Source organism: Folsomia candida, unplaced genomic scaffold (assembly GCF_002217175.1).
Source record: "Folsomia candida strain VU population unplaced genomic scaffold, ASM221717v1 Fcan01_Sc001, whole genome shotgun sequence".
NCBI classification, from domain to species: Eukaryota; Metazoa; Arthropoda; class Collembola; order Entomobryomorpha; family Isotomidae; genus Folsomia; species Folsomia candida.
The window spans coordinates 6,814,657-6,835,428 of NW_019091193.1; the positions used below are offsets into that span (position 1 = coordinate 6,814,657).

The 20,772-nt window shown below is 34.8% G+C and overlaps 2 protein-coding genes and 1 long non-coding RNA gene across 9 annotated transcripts; 1 reads left to right on the plus strand and 2 right to left on the minus strand.

Moving 5' to 3' along the window:
- Nucleotides 1–380: 380 nt before the first annotated feature.
- On the minus strand, nt 381–2,475 carry LOC118433804. Its single transcript, XM_035846058.1, has 3 exons — nt 976–2,475; nt 801–890; nt 381–708 (listed from the first exon to the last, which is right to left on the minus strand). The coding sequence occupies exons 1-3, from the start codon at nt 2,125–2,127 to the stop codon at nt 601–603; spliced, it is 1,350 nt and encodes a 449-aa protein (XP_035701951.1). The 5' UTR covers nt 2,128–2,475; the 3' UTR covers nt 381–600.
- Nucleotides 2,476–9,689: 7,214 nt separating this feature from the next.
- On the minus strand, nt 9,690–16,730 carry LOC110841934 (dehydrogenase/reductase SDR family member 7). 6 transcript variants are annotated; one of them, XM_035850343.1, is made up of 10 exons: nt 13,333–16,195; nt 13,151–13,267; nt 12,959–13,090; nt 12,817–12,902; nt 12,517–12,739; nt 12,281–12,415; nt 11,802–11,922; nt 11,647–11,706; nt 11,466–11,561; nt 11,329–11,381 (listed from the first exon to the last, which is right to left on the minus strand). In XM_035850343.1, exons 1-9 carry the CDS (start codon nt 13,505–13,507, stop codon nt 11,552–11,554), a joined length of 1,059 nt encoding a protein of 352 aa, XP_035706236.1. In that variant the 5' UTR covers nt 13,508–16,195; the 3' UTR covers nt 11,329–11,381; nt 11,466–11,551. The 6 variants fall into 6 exon arrangements, with proteins under 6 accessions (XP_035706257.1, XP_035706250.1, XP_035706245.1 ...); XM_035850364.1 differs by lacking the exons at nt 12,281–12,415; nt 12,517–12,739; nt 12,817–12,902; ... (1 more) ...; nt 13,151–13,267; nt 13,333–16,195 and adding exons at nt 9,690–9,740; nt 10,398–10,447; nt 10,513–10,682; nt 10,757–10,873; nt 10,955–11,197 and having other exon boundaries at nt 11,272–11,381; nt 11,802–12,270; XM_035850357.1 differs by lacking the exons at nt 12,281–12,415; nt 12,517–12,739; nt 12,817–12,902; ... (1 more) ...; nt 13,151–13,267; nt 13,333–16,195 and adding exons at nt 10,357–10,447; nt 10,513–10,682; nt 10,757–10,873; nt 10,955–11,197; nt 16,587–16,730 and having other exon boundaries at nt 11,272–11,381.
- Nucleotides 16,731–19,387: 2,657 nt separating this feature from the next.
- On the plus strand, nt 19,388–20,451 carry LOC110841938. Of its 2 annotated transcripts, XR_002547268.2 has the most exons (5): nt 19,388–19,645; nt 19,712–19,755; nt 19,826–19,902; nt 19,970–20,048; nt 20,272–20,451. It is a non-coding gene; the product is annotated as an uncharacterized LOC110841938 (long non-coding RNA). The 2 variants fall into 2 exon arrangements; XR_002547267.2 differs by lacking the exon at nt 19,712–19,755 and having other exon boundaries at nt 19,393–19,645.
- Nucleotides 20,452–20,772: the final 321 nt, after the last annotated feature.

The following is a 20,772-nucleotide window of genomic DNA, read 5'->3' on the forward strand; positions in this document are numbered from 1 at the left end:
TCCCGTCCAACGGAACTGTAAATATGATTTCAATGATAATTTTCTGCATGGCTGGTTAATGTCGCTGTTTGTAATTACGGGAACTTGAACAACTGAGAGGGGGAGGTATCCGATGAATTGGAGACCACAAATGCTATATTTTCCCAAGCTTATGAGTAAATCTTGGACGTGCGTCGAATTTTTAATCGCTGGTGGTGAAGTCGATTCAATTAAGTTGGGATACATGACTAATGAATCGAATGTAAGTGTGCAGTATAATTTTTTCGCATTAATCTGGGGTGGTCAATTCGTGGGACCAATTAGATTAATTATTTCCCATATCTATAGGTTCTAAATTGATCTATGCAAGCATGACATTTAGGCAAATAATTAGTTAATTATTTTGTCAATAAAGGAGAATACAATTTATTTCGACTATATTCGTGTTACAACAATAAGGACTGAAACTTTGGGACAGCTTGGAAAAGTATGCATGGTATTGTATTGTTGGGTGCGGTTGTCGGCTCGATGCGAAAAACATGAAGAATACTGACAGAACTTGGAAAATTCGTAATCTAAACTTTGTTAATAAATATTTTTATACTTTTGCACTAAGTGGACTTATTGGCACGAACAATTAGCAATATTCAAAATTCCATATTTATTTGTCTCGTCCTGATTCCTAAATTGAGCCATGACGATGAGAAGAGTCATCAGCACGGACAATATCTAAAATAAGGAGGAAAATATATATTAGACAATTACATGAGTATGTAAATTAATCGAGCTTTATTAGTACAGTTTACATATGAATAGCTTACTGAAAGCACGAAGGTGCGATGAAGGACAAAAAAGTGCCCAGCAGTGATGTTCAGGTCGCAATTTTGCACCTTTTGAATGAAGGATTTAACCTGAAATTTTCAAATGTAAACAAAATTGTACACAATTTTCTAATCAGATCAGCTCAAAATTGTGTTGAGACAAAGGACAATTTACCTCCTTACATTCCATCTTTCGAAGATTTCGTGTCCGTACCTGGCTCAATTTCTTAATTAGCAAAACCCTTTTTTGGCTCAATATTTCCCCATGATTTCCGTAATTATAAAGCGAATACATGGCTAAAATAGAGGCCGCTATATTTGTTGTACAACTACCAAACTGTCTTACTTTCATAGACACCATAGCAAAATATGTGCATCCCAAAATCCAAACTATGTAAACTCCCACTTCAATTAGAATCCTAATTCCAAACGTATCGTTAAAACTATCCACCAATTTTATCAAAATATCATATGCATCCGATGCATGAGTTAAACTAAAAGTGCTATCAGTGCAGGCATTAATAAAGAGTTTTGTGGTAGCACAATATTTTTCCACCTCACGTAAAATACCTGTCAAAACTGTAATGTAAATTCGGACGAAAAAAGTCAGCCAGTTATTTAAAAGTACATTAGTGTATGCAAGATACACCCAAAATGTCCCACCAGCAAGGATGATAACGATATTAATCAGCTTGATACTGTTTTTCTGTTGATTTTCAACACCCCACAAAGCGTTAAATATCACATCCACGGCAGTCAAGCAAACTAATGGTATTATAAGCAAAAAGGTAAATTGGAAAAAAATGTTGCGATTCTTCTTTCGCAGGTCCTCCACTAATTCCGGAACGTTCCACAAATTTGCAATCTTTTCCACCTGATTGCATTGGAATCTCCAAAATTTGAGAGTTTGTCGCACATTGAGCAATGCGTGTATACGATTCGCAATGCAGTTGGTGACGCACGTAGTGGAAAGTATTGTGATTATAATAGAGTCAGAAGTTAATGGTGTAATGTCGTCGAATGAGCCATGTGGATGTACAATGGAAAAATAAATCAGAAATACGGTACAAAAAATGAACAGCGATACTTGAGAGAGAAACGATATTCCGGTCCATCGGAACTTTAGTGATTGAAGTGAGATTTTGCTCGGTGCGTGCTTTATTCCGTTGCCTGTGATCACGGGAACTTGTACGACTGAAAGGGGGAGGTACCCCACAAACTGGAGACCATAAATAGGAAGTTTCCCTATCCGTAAGAGTAGATCTTCGGTATGACTAGTTTTTTCGACAGAGTTGATCCAAGTAGGCTTAATCGAGCGGAGATCCATACCTACGACAAGATACACGAGTTACATTGGTGAGGTAAGTTGTCTAAAGACGGTTGAGCGTCAAGTAATCATAATCAAATTACGAGTATGCTCTTCGTGCCGCGAAATATAACAAATTAGTCTAATTAAATAGCTCGTCTGGAAAATAAACACCAATAAAAATGATTCTGATAATTAGACTTGCCAATAATAATGCAATTATTAGCGACAGCAAAAAATATAAATTCGCAATTATCGCAACGTATGATTATGTGCAAAACATCTACCTAAAAGTACAACATACAAATAAGGGAAATTAAAAGATATGTATGATACTCATCTTTTATGGACACATTGAAAAAATGTAGGAATACATAACCCTCGCCGTTTAATAAGGAGAAGAAAGTGAACTATATTCCTTAATTTACCATTGGGAAACGTCTATAAGCTTTCGGGACAATGCTCGACCCTTCATAAGGAGAATAAAATTTACAGAAATTGTATATTACCATTATTCTTAAATCACATTAGAATACAAAATCACTTGATTAAATCTAAGTAGTTAATTATTTAGCTCCGTATGCAATGGGTTATTTTAACATTGCTCAGACGTTAGCCCCCAGCCAACAATTCTTTGTGTTTTCGGGATCAATTCGGCCACAATTTTCGACCTATTCGGGATCGATTTCTTGACGATTCGTACAGAAATCCCGAAGAAATCGGTGGGAAATGTCCGCAGAATCGTACAGATTTCTTGACGATTCGTCACGAATTTTTACGCCGAATTCTGTGCGAATTCTTTGCGACTCTTGCAAGACTTCGTGTTGATTTCTGATAGAAATCCTAATGAATTTTGTCGAATTCTGCCCGAAATCACTACGATTTACATTGAAATGAAAAATTGGATAAATGATTTGTTCTTTTGAATTATTTTATTGCTTAGATGACCATAACAAAAAATAAGCTAATTATTTGTAAATTAATTCTGTGATGATGGCGAGGGCAGGTTGTTGCTGACTGGCTGTTTCCTGTGAAATTAAAACAGGTTTTAAATATTTTGCACAATATATTGATAATAGCAAAAAACTTAAAAATTTGAAGCAAAATTTTATTGCAAAATTTAATGGCAAAGAACATAAAACTCACTTGTTGCTTTTATACATACGATCACGGGCCTTAGTCAACTCCTTAAAGATTCTGTCATCAAATTTTGCAAGGTCAGGTTGCAAAAGGCTCATCACATTTGCTACACCCCCTAATAATTAAAAAATTGTAATAAATTCAAGGAAAGAAATCTATCCTAATTATATACACATAATATGATTCTCCTTACTTATTCCTACTTACTGTAAAGGACATCTTTGATATCCGCCGGCGTAGAAAGCGAAAGCTTTTTCTTCATTCCTTTTAGACTATATTTGAGCAATAAATCGCCAGTCAGCAATTTTATCGGCATCTTGGAAATTACATCGACTTCCTCTTATCCTCTCACTCCTCCAGAGACGATGGTGATCTGAATACCCCAAAGAACAATTACCAAAAGCAAAACGAAATAGAGATAAAACCTGCTACAACATTTTACAAAATCAAATACTTACCAGGTCCGAATTTGGAGAGAGGATTTATTATTCAGATAAATTTCCAAATTATAGTTGTTCTTTAAAATCCTGTTTCTGTCTGATGGAGAGCAGTAATAAATTGCGTAGCCTCATGGCCACCTCGAAGAACAGACTGCAGCCTTAGCTAGAATTCCTTAAAAATTCGTACTCTAATTGAGATTACCTAAATCTCCAAGAAATCGTGACGAATTCGGGCTATCTTTCTGTCTAAATTCGATCAAGATTTTCCTTTAAGAATTCGGAGTGAAATCACAAAGAAATCGGAACGAATTTCGGTCACCTTTCGGCCTACATTCGTTGAAGATTTTTCTGTGCGAATTCGCAGTGGAATCGTATCGAATTCTTTAAGAATTCTGACAGCTTTCGAGCTCGGTGTAATTTCGACCTGTTCGTACAGAATTCTTTCAAAGAATTTTGGCCGAATTGTTGGCTGGGCCAAGTGACTATCCAATGTGACCTTCGAAATTTCAAATATATTCAAAATTTGTGAATTTAAATCAATAATCGTCGCATAGGTATCCATTCCAGTCCATACTTAGCATGTTTCTTTATTGCTTCAACTACACTTTCCAATCCAACCATACACAATGAAATAGCTTAATAAGACAAAATCGCATTAATCGTCCACTGGCTTGCATGGTAGTAAAATGAGGAAGACGTTGACCTCCTGATATCGAAAATATCTGCAATCGTCAGCCTTATTGGACGCACACCCATGCAAACACGCCTCCCATAACTTCCCCGGCATCGTAAGAATGTTCTCGAGATAAATTTGAGAGACAATTCCGATACCCTGGATCCCAGCTGAATTGAAATGATTAGTACATTTAAAGTGAAGAAGGAGATCAGAAGTAGTGCAATAATCATTGGAGCCGGGATCTGGAACATGATATCACAATTAAATAAAATTAAGGCAGATTAAAAATTAAAGTTCTTACGAATTTCATCAATTTGACATTTGCATAGTTGGTCACAACAAACACAGCGAATCCATAAAGTGCCAAGCATGCCCATGCAAAATTGAAGGTATGACAAAATGTTTCCACGATGAGAGCAATCCCCCTGTGAACCTGAATCAGGGGGCGATTTAGCCCGATAACCTTACTCGCAGAAAAATGTAAGGTCCTCAGTTGCGCAACTATCAGCGAGTTAAATGCGAAAATAAGAAACACATTGAACTGTAGAACTTCCATGCACGTAAAGATCATAAATTGAGCAATTATGAGACGGCACGCGAAGAAGGACATTCTCACTAAGGTGTTTGGCGTTTGTGGAAAGTATAGATTTGTTATATCCATCCCTGAGTGAATCACTGCAAATGAGTAAATTCCTGACTTTATGACAGCTTTGAAGATAAGCACCATACTTTCCATCATAAATCCTAGCCTATCAAACCCACTAGTTTGTCCCAGGCCAACTTTTTCCTTCCAAAATAACAGCCCGTTGATGGCTGGCTGCACGGTGTCGTTACGCAAGAGAAAAGTAAAGTAGTTTGAGAGACAAATTGTGTAAATTCCGAGAAATACAAACTCGAAAACTGCTTTAAGATAGTTCTCTTTATTGGAAGAACCAAGTTTTCTTAGTAACTCTAAAGCGATTGCAATAGCTTGGACAAATTGTAAAATAAACGTGACGAAGCACAGGCGCCACTTTCTGAGATTTTGATCAAATTTTGAAACTTCTGGGTAAAAGGTTAACGGAATGGAAAATGAGGATCGATTTTTGATGAACGAATAGAATATCTCCCATTGTTTCTGGGAACTCATTTTCTTTTGGGATACAAATATTTATTTGCATTTGTACACAGTTTGAAACCATTTGGAGAGTATGTCTGAAATATTTCAAAATATTCACTCAATATTGTAGGGAAATCAAGATTGTATGTAGTTCAAATGTTTTTATTAATATAGGAAAATATTAGGTAAGTTGCAACTGGCTTCATGATGGCTTCACGTATGCAAGACTAAAAAATAAAGACAAGGAGGACTTATTGCTGATAAGACGGGCACGATAAATTAAATTAAACAGTAGCTAGAAAAATACATAAATACATAAAATCGATTAATGTAATTGTGCATTCAGGACTTTCTGGCTATTTTAAGTAAATGTTTAAACTTTTAGTTTATCCAGGAGCATGCATAAGTTACAAACGTTTGTTCGGGAGTCTGTCAACTAAATAGGTAAAATGCATGGAAATTATTTCGATGATTAAGAGGATTGAAAGTATACTTGATTTTTATTCATGGTGTTCGAGATTTCAGAGAACGATGTTTAAATTATACAGAAATTAACCCCGCGGTTTATGCAAATATGAATACGTATTTATGTATGTATATTTATAATTGCCATAAATTATATTGTCAGACTACCTGACTCATTATGATGTAAATAGATATGTCTGTGCCAACAATATTAATATTATCGAAATGATTTTCTCCAAGTAAGCTTATTCAATTTATTTCTAAAAAGTTTAAATATAGTCACGTCCTCCAAGAATAGCAATATATGTAAGTATAATAAATATATGTTTACGTATATATATTTACATATATTGGGTTCCAGGAGAGTGGTCGACAAGCAGCTCGTCGGTACCTGATTGGTCGACAAAATATGTTTTGATAGTATTTATTAGCAAAATCTCTGGATAATTGGCAGCAATAAAATCAAGTATATGTGGCAAATATGTGTATGTATGCCATGTCGGCAAACATATTGTCGACCAATCAAGTGTTGACGAGCCGTTTGTGAAACGACAATTATGTAAGAATTTATTATAATAACAAACTGTAATATACATGCATATGACAATTCAAATCGATACAATTTGCGTTTTTATATAGCAGCTCAGGGTTTTCGACCATGCACCTGCTTTTATTAATACTGTTTCACCTCAATTCCGTTGAATATTGCCTCCGCTTATAAGATTGACACATATTTTTGCCATTTTCAAATGACAATTAATGACCAACACAATTCTCAATTATAATAATTGACACATGTCACGCATCTTTCCACATTTTCGTAATATTATTAAATAATAATATGCACATAATAATAATAATATGCACATAATTTCGTAATACTATGTGCATAATTATTAAACTCAAAAATATAACTGATTTCGAAATTTTATCAAATATAAAAATAGGATGCATTTATCAACATTTATTTATGAACTAAATATTTTTCACATAAATTGACACAAATTTTAGACTAAAATGATCACTGATACCGTATAATAAACCATAAGTGACAGGAACGTGCTTCGCGTCCATTTGTTCACATAAAAGAACGGCCCCATGGCGACCCTAATTGGCCCGCAACTTTTCAAACTCTTCACCCGATAGTCCGTGACACCTCGTAACTCCCAATGACGCACAAATTCTTGCGATCTAGTCGTGATTTCTGCCAAAAGGGGCATAATCATGTGCAAACCAGCAATGCAACAAACTCCAAATACGGCAGAGACAAAAATAATCGGAAATGGAATGAATCTTGTTAATTTCACCAAAATGTATCCAGTTCCCACAACAGCTATCAGAGGTAGGAGAAGTACCAACGGAAACACAAAATAGCAGACGTCGTTCATTACACAAATTACTAGTTGAATTTGCCTATATTTAGAAATATATTGGAGAAATTGGACCATATTTTGAATTTTCTGGAAAACCTTAATTCTTCCAAGTTTCTTAGTTTTCTTATCATTTATCATTGAGGTAATAGCAGAAATTGTTATAATTAAAACGTTCGTAAGAATTATTACTCCCGACACCAGGATAACGGAGCTATGGAGGAGGGGAGAAAATATGGAAATTATTCGAAACACAAGTATCCATGGGGCTGATAGAATTTTTACATTTCTAAAAATAAAATACGTAGGGTCAACATTCTCGAGTAGAAATGGCATCGTGCACGTTGCCAGTGGTATCAGAATCACGATGGGGATGCACCCGTTTAGGAAAAGACCGACAAGATTGAATCTTCTGGCCCCGCCGGCTTCACGTAATGCTAATCATAACCCAAAAGTAATTAAATATTGAGAATGCCATGCAATTATTCTTTTAACACGGAAAGGAACCTACCATCACTTAGGGCGGGACGTTTAATTTGTTTTACATTGCTCAACACGAAGACTAATTCGTTAGTTTTGCAGATAAACGTGATGACCACGCTGGTTGCCAAGAGCTCCACGCACGCCGACAACATTAGCACAGCTCCTGATACGAGCGTAATGTCAGGATCTTTCCGAAATGCGACGATCTCGTTGCAAATTAAGTACAGGAAGTAGCATCCTTGTACGGCGACCAGGAGTGACAGTAAATACCAGGGAATTAGTTGTAATTTTGAAGTGTTTTTCGATGCCCGCCATGTATTTCGATCCCACGTTATGCGTTGTGGGTACAATTTTTCAGTAAATATGGCAATACGTTGAAGTGCGTCGAATGTGGATAATTCCGGAAGCTTTGTAGACACCCGGCGAGAAAACGACATCCTACAACTTGGCCTATATTTTGTTGAGAATTGCTTTGAAGGATAACTTTGCACTGTTTATAGAGGAATACTCGCAATTTTTTGAAGGTTATTGCGTCTTACGTACATCTTACAGATCCTTATGATAACTTGAGTTGAAAGTATGTAAATAAATGTATGTACATATACGTAATACGTATGCATGTTGTTATTGAGGTGGAGCGTTGTGACGAATTTCATAAAACAAGTTGATTCATGGTTACAAATAGGATATGTACTCATGTATTTAAATCATAATGTGTTATCAGTAATAAAAAAATATACAGTCGCTCGAAACGTATTTACGCAAAGTTTGCATTTCATGGTACGCAAATTTTGGCTTTCTTCTAACTTTAGACGATGGCAGGTTTGAATTGAAATTAGAGTTCCGATATGTAACTTTGAGATTGGGTAATTGGTAGGTGTGGTTGAGAAAATGCTGTGTATAATGTTATCCATTTAGGTAAAATTGATGCTTTCGGGTAGGTTAAATATTTACTCTAACTATTTATTTATTAACTTGGGGATGAACTTGAAAAATTTTCAGGTTATAAAAAGTTTGTAAATCGTTTGCAACTTGGTAGTATCTTTTCGAGTATAAAAAACTGATGGAAGCAAATGGGAAGTTGGTCATCAAATGCGTATTATGCACATATGTATGTACTTAATTCAGAAATGTATACACTTGTGTATATAGGCTCAATAAATTTATCATTAATCTAATAATCCACTTAACGATCGGTTCTACAATATATTATTACGGAAATTCTAGGTACAACTGCCAGAATTAAGCTATTTTTCTACTTTAGCCCAAATTAAACTGACTGCAGTTTAATTTTTAAGTATCCGATTTGTGTACGTGAGCATTGTCTGAGCGGATGTATTGTACATACATAAATTATGGGATTGACTGGACTGTAAGTCTAATGCGGAATTATAATGTGCATATGTACCTACATACATACAGACAAGCATGATCAGTGATACGTAATCATGTTTTTGATATATTTACAAAATAATTAATATGTATATTCGGATAAATTTTACAGTGGTCGTCTTCTGTAATAAATAACCCTTCTCAGACATGTCTGCTTTCTTCAACTCAGAATTTCCTAAATGGTATGATTTATGATTTGATAACGTATTTACCAAACTCTTAGACTTTATTGCAACTTTTTGATGATTTCCCTCCAAATATTATATATGCTGGGACGTCGTGAGTTTACTAAAAACCGTGGTTATGTCCTTAGCTCAAATCAGTATATCACCCTTGTAAATATATATACATATGTAGATCTATGTAAGGCTAAAGAAACGAAACAAGTATTACCGAATCCTTTAAACTATGTATGTACATACATATATACAATTTTTTCTGGGTTGGGATATGTCTTGGCCTTTGTCTGAGATAACTAAGCAATCCAATATCCAAACAATTTTGTAGAGAACATCATCTTCAGTGCAGATTTTAAAAGTTTATTTCCAAATACCCCTTTCTACATACAACTTACAAGGGACACTCATGACCTGTCGTTTGAGTCCAGGGTACCCACTATGTTTTTTAGAATCTACTAGGACCCCAGATGAAGGATTCATTCATATTTCCGTGTAAAACTCATATTTGGCGTCGTGCCGTGGCGCCAAATTCGCCAAATTTGAATGTTTTTATTTTTGAAACCGCCATAACTTTTGAAATCCTGGACGGATTTTCAAAATTTTTGGCAAAGATCATGACAAGGAGTTCAACTTTCTTATCCCATGAATTTTTTTCCAAAATTATGGCTTTTGACTTTTCGCAAAATTTCGAAATTTCGGGTTCGTCGAAAAAATGCTAAAAATATCTCAAAAATTAAAATTTTTTTATTTTTATTTTTTTCTCTAAAATTTCGACTTTTCTGATCATTTTAAGCATAAAATTTTAAAAATCCGACATAAACTGCAAAAGTTATGGGGGTTAAATTGGTCGAAAATGCAAATTTTTAAGTTTGGCGCCACGCCATGGCGCCAAATATGAGTTTTACACGGAAATATGAATGGATCCTTCATTTGGGGTCCTAGTAGATTCTGAAAAACATAGTGGGTACCCTGGACTCAAACGACAGGTCGTGAGTGTCCCTTGTTAGTTGTGTGTACAAACACACAACTTTAGAAGAAAATATATACTTTATTTGCTTGGCTTCTTGATTGCGAATCTTCCAACCAGTCCAAATACCCTAAATTTTTAATAGTAAATTTACAAGAATTATATTATAAATAAATTATTAAAAACAAATCTCACTTGGAAAACAGGAATGGTTGATGCGTCGCAAAGTACACGATGGGAATATAGGGCAAATTAGAAATCCACGACTCCTCCAACTTATTGCCAATTGACACGAGACAAAGTTCACCACATCTTTCAGCACTCATTTTTTTACCTGGTACCAAGGCTTGTGAGGAGCCAGATTTCTGACAAAATTATTTGAAGTTAAGTGAGGAGGGGAAATAATTATTCAACTTTATCCCTATGAATACATGCATACCTCTCCCGCTCCTGTCAAAGCATTCACTCCGATATTTGAAACCACGGGTCCCGGACAGAGGAGCGTGACATGAATTTTCGTTCCTCTCATTTCGTTCCGCAAGCTTTCAAAGTATCCCTGAAACAATTGAGAAGAACAATTAATTATGATGGAAAATACGAACCTGAGATAATTGTAGCCTACAATTTGTAGGCTTACATGAAGTGCAAATTTAGTGGCAGCGTAACTCGAGGCATTCGGCCCTCCCACTTTCCCACCTAAACTGGACATGACGGCCAGTTGCCCTTGATTCCCATTGGCTTTGAAATATTTTAGAACGACCCGATTCAAATTTATGACTGAGAAAACGTTTAGCTCGAAAAGTTTCTTATCCACATCAATCTCAATTTCGTCCCATGCTGCTCGCTGACTCATCCCGGCATTCGATACCAAAATGTCCAACTATTTACCAACAAATTGATGGAAGTTGTGACGATTAAAACAAATTTTGCGCATGTATGTTCGATTGGTGATACCTTGTAAAACTTTTTAGTGATTGTCTCAAGACAAGTTTTATGACTGGAGTAGTCTGTCATATCGAATGGTAAGACAAGAATCGAGTCTGGTTTTATAGATTTGTTCAAGTCTGGAGGAATAATACTCAATCAATAAAGGGATTGTGCAAATTATTTTTGGTTACAGATCTGGAATATATCTAGTACATATTTACCCAGGCATTCTTTCTTGACTCTTTCTAACTCATCCTTCCTTCGGGCAGAGAGAACAATTTTGACATTGGTACATTTCGCCAGTTCTTTAGCAAGTCCTAAAATTGAAGTAAAAAATATTTCTAGTTTGCAAATCCTGTATAGAACCTGATAATTTAGACCAGTGAATTTTACAAAATTTACCTTCCCCTATTCCTGATGAAGCACCGGTAATCCATACCACTTTTCCATGAAATTTGGACGCTATAAAGTGATAAGAAAATGCATGACGTGACTAATTTTCAAATTTGCGTTATTGGCTGACGCTTTATGAGATTGCTCTTTTTAAGTACACTAACCTGGATCTTTTCCAAATTTCCAATACAAAAATGTCAAAATGTCGGAATCTGCATAAAATATTATTCCAATCCAGATAACAAAGAAGGCAATTATTGCAGCAAGAATGATGTCCATGACGAACTGAAGAAATAAGTAAGTATGTAAAGTTGTTAAACTTCCCGTGTGAAAAAAATGAGCCAAATTCTGCAGAAAATATAGTGGCGAATTCGGCAGAAATTATGGCTAAAATTGGCCCACTTTTGTACAGAAAATTTTAGCCAGAAAACTAGCTACAGAAAAATTTCTGCAGTTTTGTTTATGCATAAAACTTTAGGAGCTAAAATTGGCCCACTTTTGTGCAGAATAAATTAGGCATAAAACTTTTGGTAGAATTCATTCGTCAAAAGATATTTATTTAATTCTTTAAATTATTTTAGAATTTTTCACAAACTATTAAAGCAAAAATATTTTTAAATATTTTAATCTTTTCGTTTCTTACACTCTCTAAGGAAATCCGATAGAGATTTCTTAATCTCTCGCTTTACCGCCTTCTTGTTCTTCAAAAACGATTTGTTGGCCTCATTAATGTCAGCATTTGGTGAGTTGTCGAATCCTTCTTCTTTAAGAACAAATTCTGGAAAAAGGGAATCCGTAATTAGTAAATCAAAAATAAATAAATTATACATATTGTAAAATTTGATATGATTTTGTTGTAGAATTTAATTTGCCACTTACTAATTACTGCATCAGATTTGGCTGTGTCAATTTTTGGAAGTGGGGGAGCTAATTGGTTTGCATTACAAATTTTTCCATTTAGGGAATGACTCGCTAGTTCTTCCGGAGAGAAAAGTCGACGAAACAAGTTCCTGGCCAGGGTTGTTGGTTTATTCGACATAATCTTTATCGAAGCTAATTCAGCAGCTGGCAATGTAACTCCAGACCCTTCATATAATTCAACCTTAAAAAATTTATGTCACTTAGAAATGTTATTTAAAATCATTCCATTGCGAATGTAGATACGCACATATGACTTACTTCGTGAGAATTCTCTACCAATTTTTTCAACTCGCGATATTTCTCCTTCAACCTATCGTGACGTCCTTTGAGACGATCATACTTCTCTGAAAATCCGAATCAATTAATTTGTAAATAGAAGTATTATATACTTATATAACACCTTTTGATACTGTTTCGTTATCCAAAGGAGGGTCAGCAAATTCCGCATTTAAACTCATGTCAACTGATTGAGAAGAAGGAATTTGGGATGCAATTTCTGTAATTTCATTGGCTCGGTTTTTAGATTTTTGCACTGGAAAAAATATTAATTCATATAAAATTAGAATTTCAAAAAATATATTGCAAAAATTACTTTTAATTCCTGAAGAGTTATCAAATTTGCTCTTGTCTTTTTCTTTAATGATTGAAGCTTCGTCAGCTGCTTTTACGGCTAACTTGTCAGCTTCCAAAGAGAGATTTTTGTGTTTCCCTTTAAAAAATATATTATTTTAAATATATCACTTTAATTTGTTCGAAAATAATGAAAATAATTACCAATTTGTAAAACGAGACCACGATGGATAGAGTTCCTTTTCCATTTAATTGCAACGACAGTTCCAACAAGTTTTCCAGGATTCGCACGCAAAATTCCGTCTTCTAATTGGTCAATTGACACAACAGAATATGTCTTAAAGTCATCTTCTGACCATTCGACCAATAAAAACGACATTTTATTTTATGTTAAGTTTATTTTTTAAGAAAAAAGTTAAAAGTTTTGACCATGTGTGAAATACTAAACTTCGCTGGCATGGGCTTAGGGCAGTATTTAGTCTTCAATTATTGAATTAAACAAAATAATAAGTTTACGATGTGTACGTATATAAAAAGTTAATTCAATAATTAATAATTAAATAATAATGTCAACACGAAAAAATTATAAAAAATATTTTACTCCAACTGGTGGGTCAAGTAGGTCACTTTTCGTCCCTCGCCGAACGCGTTACAGAATTAGTCAAAAGGTAATAAAATAATTTTTAGTTGAAACTTGTTAAGCAACAGCATTTTTTGTTTTTTAGGGCGTTCGTCGTAATTTGGATAATCAACATGAAACTCAAAATACACAGGAGGTCAACGGCAATAGCCCACAACATGAGGAAGAAACCAATCTGGATGATAATGTATTTTTAAATTTTTTATTGGCATTACAATAGTTTACATTCTTCTTATTTCATACAGGTTGTTGCTTATAATGATAATTCAATGCCAGGGATTGATGATTTATCCAGTGACGAAGAATATGATGACGTAAGATAAGTATGTTTATAAATAATAATTAATATAATATGACCCCATGATTTATTTGTTCACAGAGCGAAGAAAAATCCCAATCTCAACTAACTGCAAATGAAAGCTGCTTGTTAATTTTTGGATATGCCTTTCGACACAAAATTAGCAAATCAGCGTTATCAGACCTCTTGACCTTAATCAATTTTCACCTCCCACAAGGGGAAACAATTCCTTCATCTGTCTACTTGTTAAGCAAAAAACTGAATCCTTGCTACGATCAGGCAAAAAAGATCCCCTTTTGCTCCAATTGTCAAAATATTTTGGAGACAAACGGAAGTTGCGCCAGTTGTCAAGAGTCTGGAAGGAATGCTACAAAGGACGGCAACTTTTTCGTGTCATTTGACATTGCAACAATCATGAAGCAACTATTGGAGAGAAAAAATATTGCACAATGTTTAAAAAAGAATTTTGCCAAACGTCAATTTAATAATAACGAGTCATCCGGAATAATGGATGGAGAAGCATATAAAAAGTTAAAGTTATCAAAATTTGACATAACTTGTTGCATCAACACGGACGGCGTTTCGATTTTCAACTCTTCCAAGTCATGCATTTGGCCTCTACTTCTTTCAATCAACGAATTGGATTACGATTTAAGAAGAAAGCACACCATTTTGGCTGGATTGTGGTTTAATGATAGCAAGCCAAATTTCAAACTTTTTCTTGACCCACTAATTAATCAATCAAATCAATTATCAAAGGAAGGAATCCAATGGAATTTTAATGGGGTGGAAATTAAAAGTAAAATATTTTTCCCAATGCTTGCAGCCGATTCCGTAGCTCGTGCCCCCTTGCAAGGAATTAATCAATTCAATGGGGAGTATAGTTGTCCATGGTGTCAGGCTAAAGGGCTCAATTTGTCCACAGGGGACAGAAGTCATAAATGGATTTTTCCGCCAACTGAAATTGCTGCGAATCGAAACAAGGAACATTTTTTGAATCAGCTTTTGGAACTTCGAGACTTGCTATCAACTGGATCATCTATTTCAAATCGTTATGGAATTAAATTGGCCTCCCCTCTCTTGAAAATTCCACATTTTTCAATCGTCGATGGTTTCGTTTTTGACTACATGCACACTGTTTTACTGGGAGTCGTACGAATGTTGACATTTGCCTGGATTTTGCCCAAGAATCATCAGGAAATCTTTTACATTGGAAATAAGGAAAATCAAATAAATCAAAAATTAAGAAGATGCAAAATTCCCAAGAACTGCAGCAGGACAATAAGGGATCTCAGCAGCATTAAATATTGGAAGGCACACGAATGGAAAAATTGGATGCTAATTGCGGTGCCGCTGCTAAAAGGAATTCTTCAAGATTGTTTTTTAAAACACTTTGCTAAACTTGTAGATTCCATTTCGATTTTGTGTCAAGATAGTGTAACAATGGATGAAATATTGGTAGCAGAAATATTAATCAAAGAATTTTCAATGCTTATTCCAAACCTCTATGGCCAAAGTTATTGTTCTTTTAATGTTCATTTATTAACCCACGCAGCGGAAAATGTGAGAAAATGGGGCCCACTTTGGGGATATTCTCTATTTCAGTTTGAAAATTACAATGGTATTCTCAAAAATAGTTTTTGTGGTACTAGAGAAATCAGTACTCAAATTGTTAATCGAGCTATTTGCACCCAAAAGGTCTACAGTCTCGGAGAAGTGGAATTTTTAAGTGAAGGGGCTAAGCAATTTCATGAATCTTTGCTTGAATGCAAGCGATTTTTTAAAAATTCTTATTCCATTGATAATTGTAGATTATTAGGAAGCAAAAAATTGTATATTTTTAGTACCTCTGAAAAAGCTAAGCTTAAAATTATTGGTCATCAACATTCTGAAGGTTTTAGTTTTAAATCCTGTATTTTATATAAAAAATTGTTTGTTAATGTTTGTAGTAGTGATACAAAACAACATGTCAACTCCGTTGTAAAAATTAATGGAAAATTGTTTGTTATATTTAAAATTATCATACTTAGTGGTGTTAGCAATGCGTTGGTTTTTGTAAAAAGATGCAGTACTATTGATTATTCGAATTCTCCAAAATCATTTAAAATTAACTATGTAAGCAATAATGTTCAAATTTATTTACCTTCGGATATTGAAAATTGTAAGTTCATTGGTCAACATGATAACCAAGGAAGTTTGTCCATTGCAACACAATTGATGAATACGGTAGAATTTGAATAAAATAATTTCTTCTAAAACTTGCAAATAAATATATTTGTTACGCATTTTATAACTTTTATAAATTAACATAAAAATTTATGCAGAAATTGCTCCGCAGAAATCACTAGTCAATTGTCGTTTTTCGATTTATGCAGAAAACTGCAAACATTTTTCTGCATATTCGATTCACCGAATCTTGAGCTAGATTTGTGCAGAAAACTCCATAAAGTTTTGTGCAGAATGGTTTATGCAGGATGATTTTGCCGAATCCTGCCGAATTCGCCATATTCATTTTCACACGGGTTATTAATTCTCGGGAGCACAAATTCTGCTACAAACTGCAGAAAAGTCGGTGACAACTAAACGGCGAGTATGAGAAGCAAGTTCCTTTTTATGCAAATCATGTGTAGGTTTGTGGTTGTGGAAACTGGAACCAGATAATGACTGGCATAATATGCTGATGATATTGCAATGCAGTGATGGGGTGACCTTGCACACAAGCAAACACAACAAAGATGATGACTATATATGCCTCGTTTCATACCATTATTGTCAGTATTATGTGTTGTGAAGTGAAGATACATACACATAGATCATGATGATGCTTACTTTCGACATTGGACCAACTATGTAGGTCTTAATATCGTAAAAAACTGGATCGTGTCAAGAGATGTTGGGATCACGTGGTATTAATTAATGCTAGCATCTGACTGGGTTAAGGATTGGTTGGTAGATAATATTTTTGTAAACATTTTTGGCGACACGTACTTATTTAAATTTTATTTATTTATTTAGTTAGACACAATCTTCAGTCTTTTATATCCCTTACAATACGTTTTTAAGCTATTTTACGGCGTCAAATTATTTAAAGCTATTTATTACATTGACTTTGACATGGAGAGCAAGTATAAAATGTAAAAATTGTCCATCCGTATTCAAGGTGTTGGCATTAGTAAGGCTGCCACACACGCACTTTCGCAAATACCAAAGGCGGAGTTGCAAGCAATAATTGCGGCGGGGGTGCCCACGCCAGCGGTCACGGTGCCAAAGGTGAATCCTGCTGCGGCATAACACGCCACGACGACAGCAGAACAACCAGCGTAGCAAACTCCGGCAGCGGCAGGACCTCCAAGGGCCGAGTTTACCAAGAGTGTCGCCATGAAGAGGGTGAACACGGTGTGAAATTGTGTGGTCATCCTGCAAAGAAATTGCACAGAAATTAGTTAAATATGAATTTTGCGTGGAAAGATTTCTTACCAGTTTACAAATACAGTGAGAAATTTACCTCAAATTTAGTTGGTTTTGAAAAATAAACTTTTCGTCTCGTTACACTATAAAGCAGTGTGTATTGATTTACTGACTTGTTGCACCTCCATTTATACCCAACTTTATTTATATTCATTGTAATCTTCGCTTATCTTTTTAATGGTATATAAATAGCCAAAACATACTATGTCTATCCGAGTGGCGAATTTATGTATGCAGGTGATGATACGAGACAGGGAACGTTTTTCATATAATGCTGGAGTAAATTGAAATAAACCGTCGCAAACGCGCATACGGAAGTAGCTTCAGACTACTTCACTCCAAGCACTCCCACGACATCGCGGGAACACTTGATTTTACTGTATTTCATCTATACATTCAATTTTTTCAAAAATCTCATTTTGCCCCGACCACACCCCCTAGTGACGAGGGGGTGTGGCACAACTCGGGAGCACTTTATTCCACTGTATTTCATCTATGCATTCAATTTTTTCAAAAATCTCATTTTGCCCCGACCACACCCCCTAGTGACGAGGGGGTGTGGCACAACTCGGGAGCACTTTATTCCACTGTATTTCATCTATGCATTCAATTTTTTCAAAAATCTCATTTTGCCCCGACCACACCCCCTGGCGCCCGGGGGTGTGGCACAACGGGGGAACTCAAAATTTCACTCCATTTCATCCATAGATTCAATTGCACTAAAAATCTCATTTTGCCCCGACCACACCCCCTGGCGACCGGAGGTGTGGTCCGGTTGCACCCAAAAGTTGATAGGATCCTCCCCCTGGGGTATTATGTATGATGGCGAAAACCGATTTCGATTATCTTTATCCGTTCTCCCGTTATCCTGCTGACAGACAGACGGACAGACAGACAGACAGACAGACAAAGTCTTCACATAAAGTAGCTGAAGCTACTTAATAACACGCAAACGTTTGCACTTAATAAATTATTAAATGTAAACGTTCTTTGTGAAAAATAATTTAACTGTACGTAAGTGTTTAGATAAGAAAATTTATAAGTTGGTCTACATATTAATAGGTCAGTAAAACTATATGACTCACCTTGTTTTAACTACTTTATTAGTCAATTAAGTTTTTTTTACTATTAATAATTATCATGTATATGTATATGTACTCGTAGCTATGTATGTCCGTGTACTTGAACTTAACTGTTGATGCTCGTTGAAATCCTTAGCAATAATAAACTCGTATTTAAATATTTAAATATGTAACTACAACCACATAAAATGGAGAAAATTTTTGCACATACTGATCATATTTGTACTTACATATTTAGGAGCTTTATGATTTAATGCCCCCATGTCCCCACTGTTATTATCTTTTTGTGATATAAATGGCACTAATTTTATGTCAAAGTGCATTGAATTGTCATACACAATACGATAAAATATGCTCAAATTTGCATAACAATCTTGTATATGAATATGAATTGTTCAATAGAAAAAATCTGGCGATTACGGAAGGTAACACCTACGTATCATTTTAAAAAGTTGATAGAAGCTTATGTTAAACATTCCAGTTAAGAATGTAATTACTTATTTGCGCAATGTAAATACTTGGTCAAATTTAACTACATAAGTATTAATAGCTACTTTAAATTAATGGGTACATGATAAGCATTTCAGAATTTTGGAGAATAAAGGATCTACTTTATTAAGCAGCATTACTCGTACTTATTACCTGCCCAATCTGAAGATGAGTATCTTAAGACTTGTATTCCTCTCAACTAATCCGAAGTCCGTATTTGACATAGATTTAAAGACACCTAAAACAGGTCAAACTCGTTCTACAAAATAAATACAGGCAATGAGGAGAATTGATGCAGTGCAACAAAATCATTCATTGAAATATGCATATCACCAGCTATTTAAAATAAGAAACAACATCGTCTTACATTTTTAGTTGTCATAATTTAAAAATTCAAATAATATGCGTCCATTATTTATGTGGAATATTTTGCTTGCATTTATAACATTATTTTCAAGTGCAATTGTGTGTTTACCAATTAGTCAATCGAGTGATTTTGCAGGGGATGGAAAATTAACTCAGTTTCTGGAACACCTTAAGGTAATTTGATTTACTATAGCACAATACTAAAATTTTAAATATTAATTGTACCTTCATGGCTCGAAGAGGCCTCTAAAAGGATAACTCAATAAATCTTATCTTATCTTAAGGTAATTTGAAATTGAGGAAGCCATAATTTGAGACATTGTGTTAAATTTAATCTCCTATTTAAACATTTAGTTCCAGTCTGTCAATGAAGTTAAATTGAAAACTAGGAAATCCCGACAAGCATTTCCACTAATTATTTATGGAGGATGGTAAGAAGTCAAAGTTTGGAAGTACAATTGGTCTCGATTTGATGACATATGTGTCCAAATTATTTAGCTATCCTCCAGTCTATGGTGCTGGGAGTGGTTTAACTCAATCCCAAGGGTTCAAACCACAACTACGATAACTTAGTCCGGTAATTTTCAATCCACTTATTCAATGCTAACCATCATTGTTCATCATACTCATGAATATGTATGTACATACGTATTCTCATATGGGTACATACACATGAATATTTGGTTGACCAAAAAAAATATAATGGGAATGCTAACCTCTCGCACTCTAAATAAATATGTGTACATCATATATAAATTACTAAAGTGGCTTATCGAATGGTTTGCTTATTCTTATCACAGGGATGCGAATGTGCTAAGGAACCCTGTACTCCAAGACCATTTTGCTAACCAGAGGGAGGATAGTGGGATAATCAGACCATGTTATATATATGTTATATTTAAGTATATAAAGTTACGGTTTCCACATAAATATTGTTCGGGCTGAATAGGCAATTAATAAATGAAGTTTGCCTCATCAAATTTTATTTCTTTTTCACACTTTTTGATAACAATAATAACAATATCGGGCTATAATAGCACTTATTAATACACTCATAAATACTATTATATTTATGTAACCGTTTCTAATTTTAGTTTCATAAATACACAGAGTGGATTTTTGACATACTTGCACATTTTCATTCGTAGGCTTAAGTACCATCGTCTCTCCCCCCGTCCCAAGTAAAATTCTTATGGATTCATTTCATAATTTACATGACATTCAATTAGCCCGACAAAGGGTATTTAAACTTTTAGCGTAATATATTGTAGAAATTTCATACGCAAACACATTCTCATCAT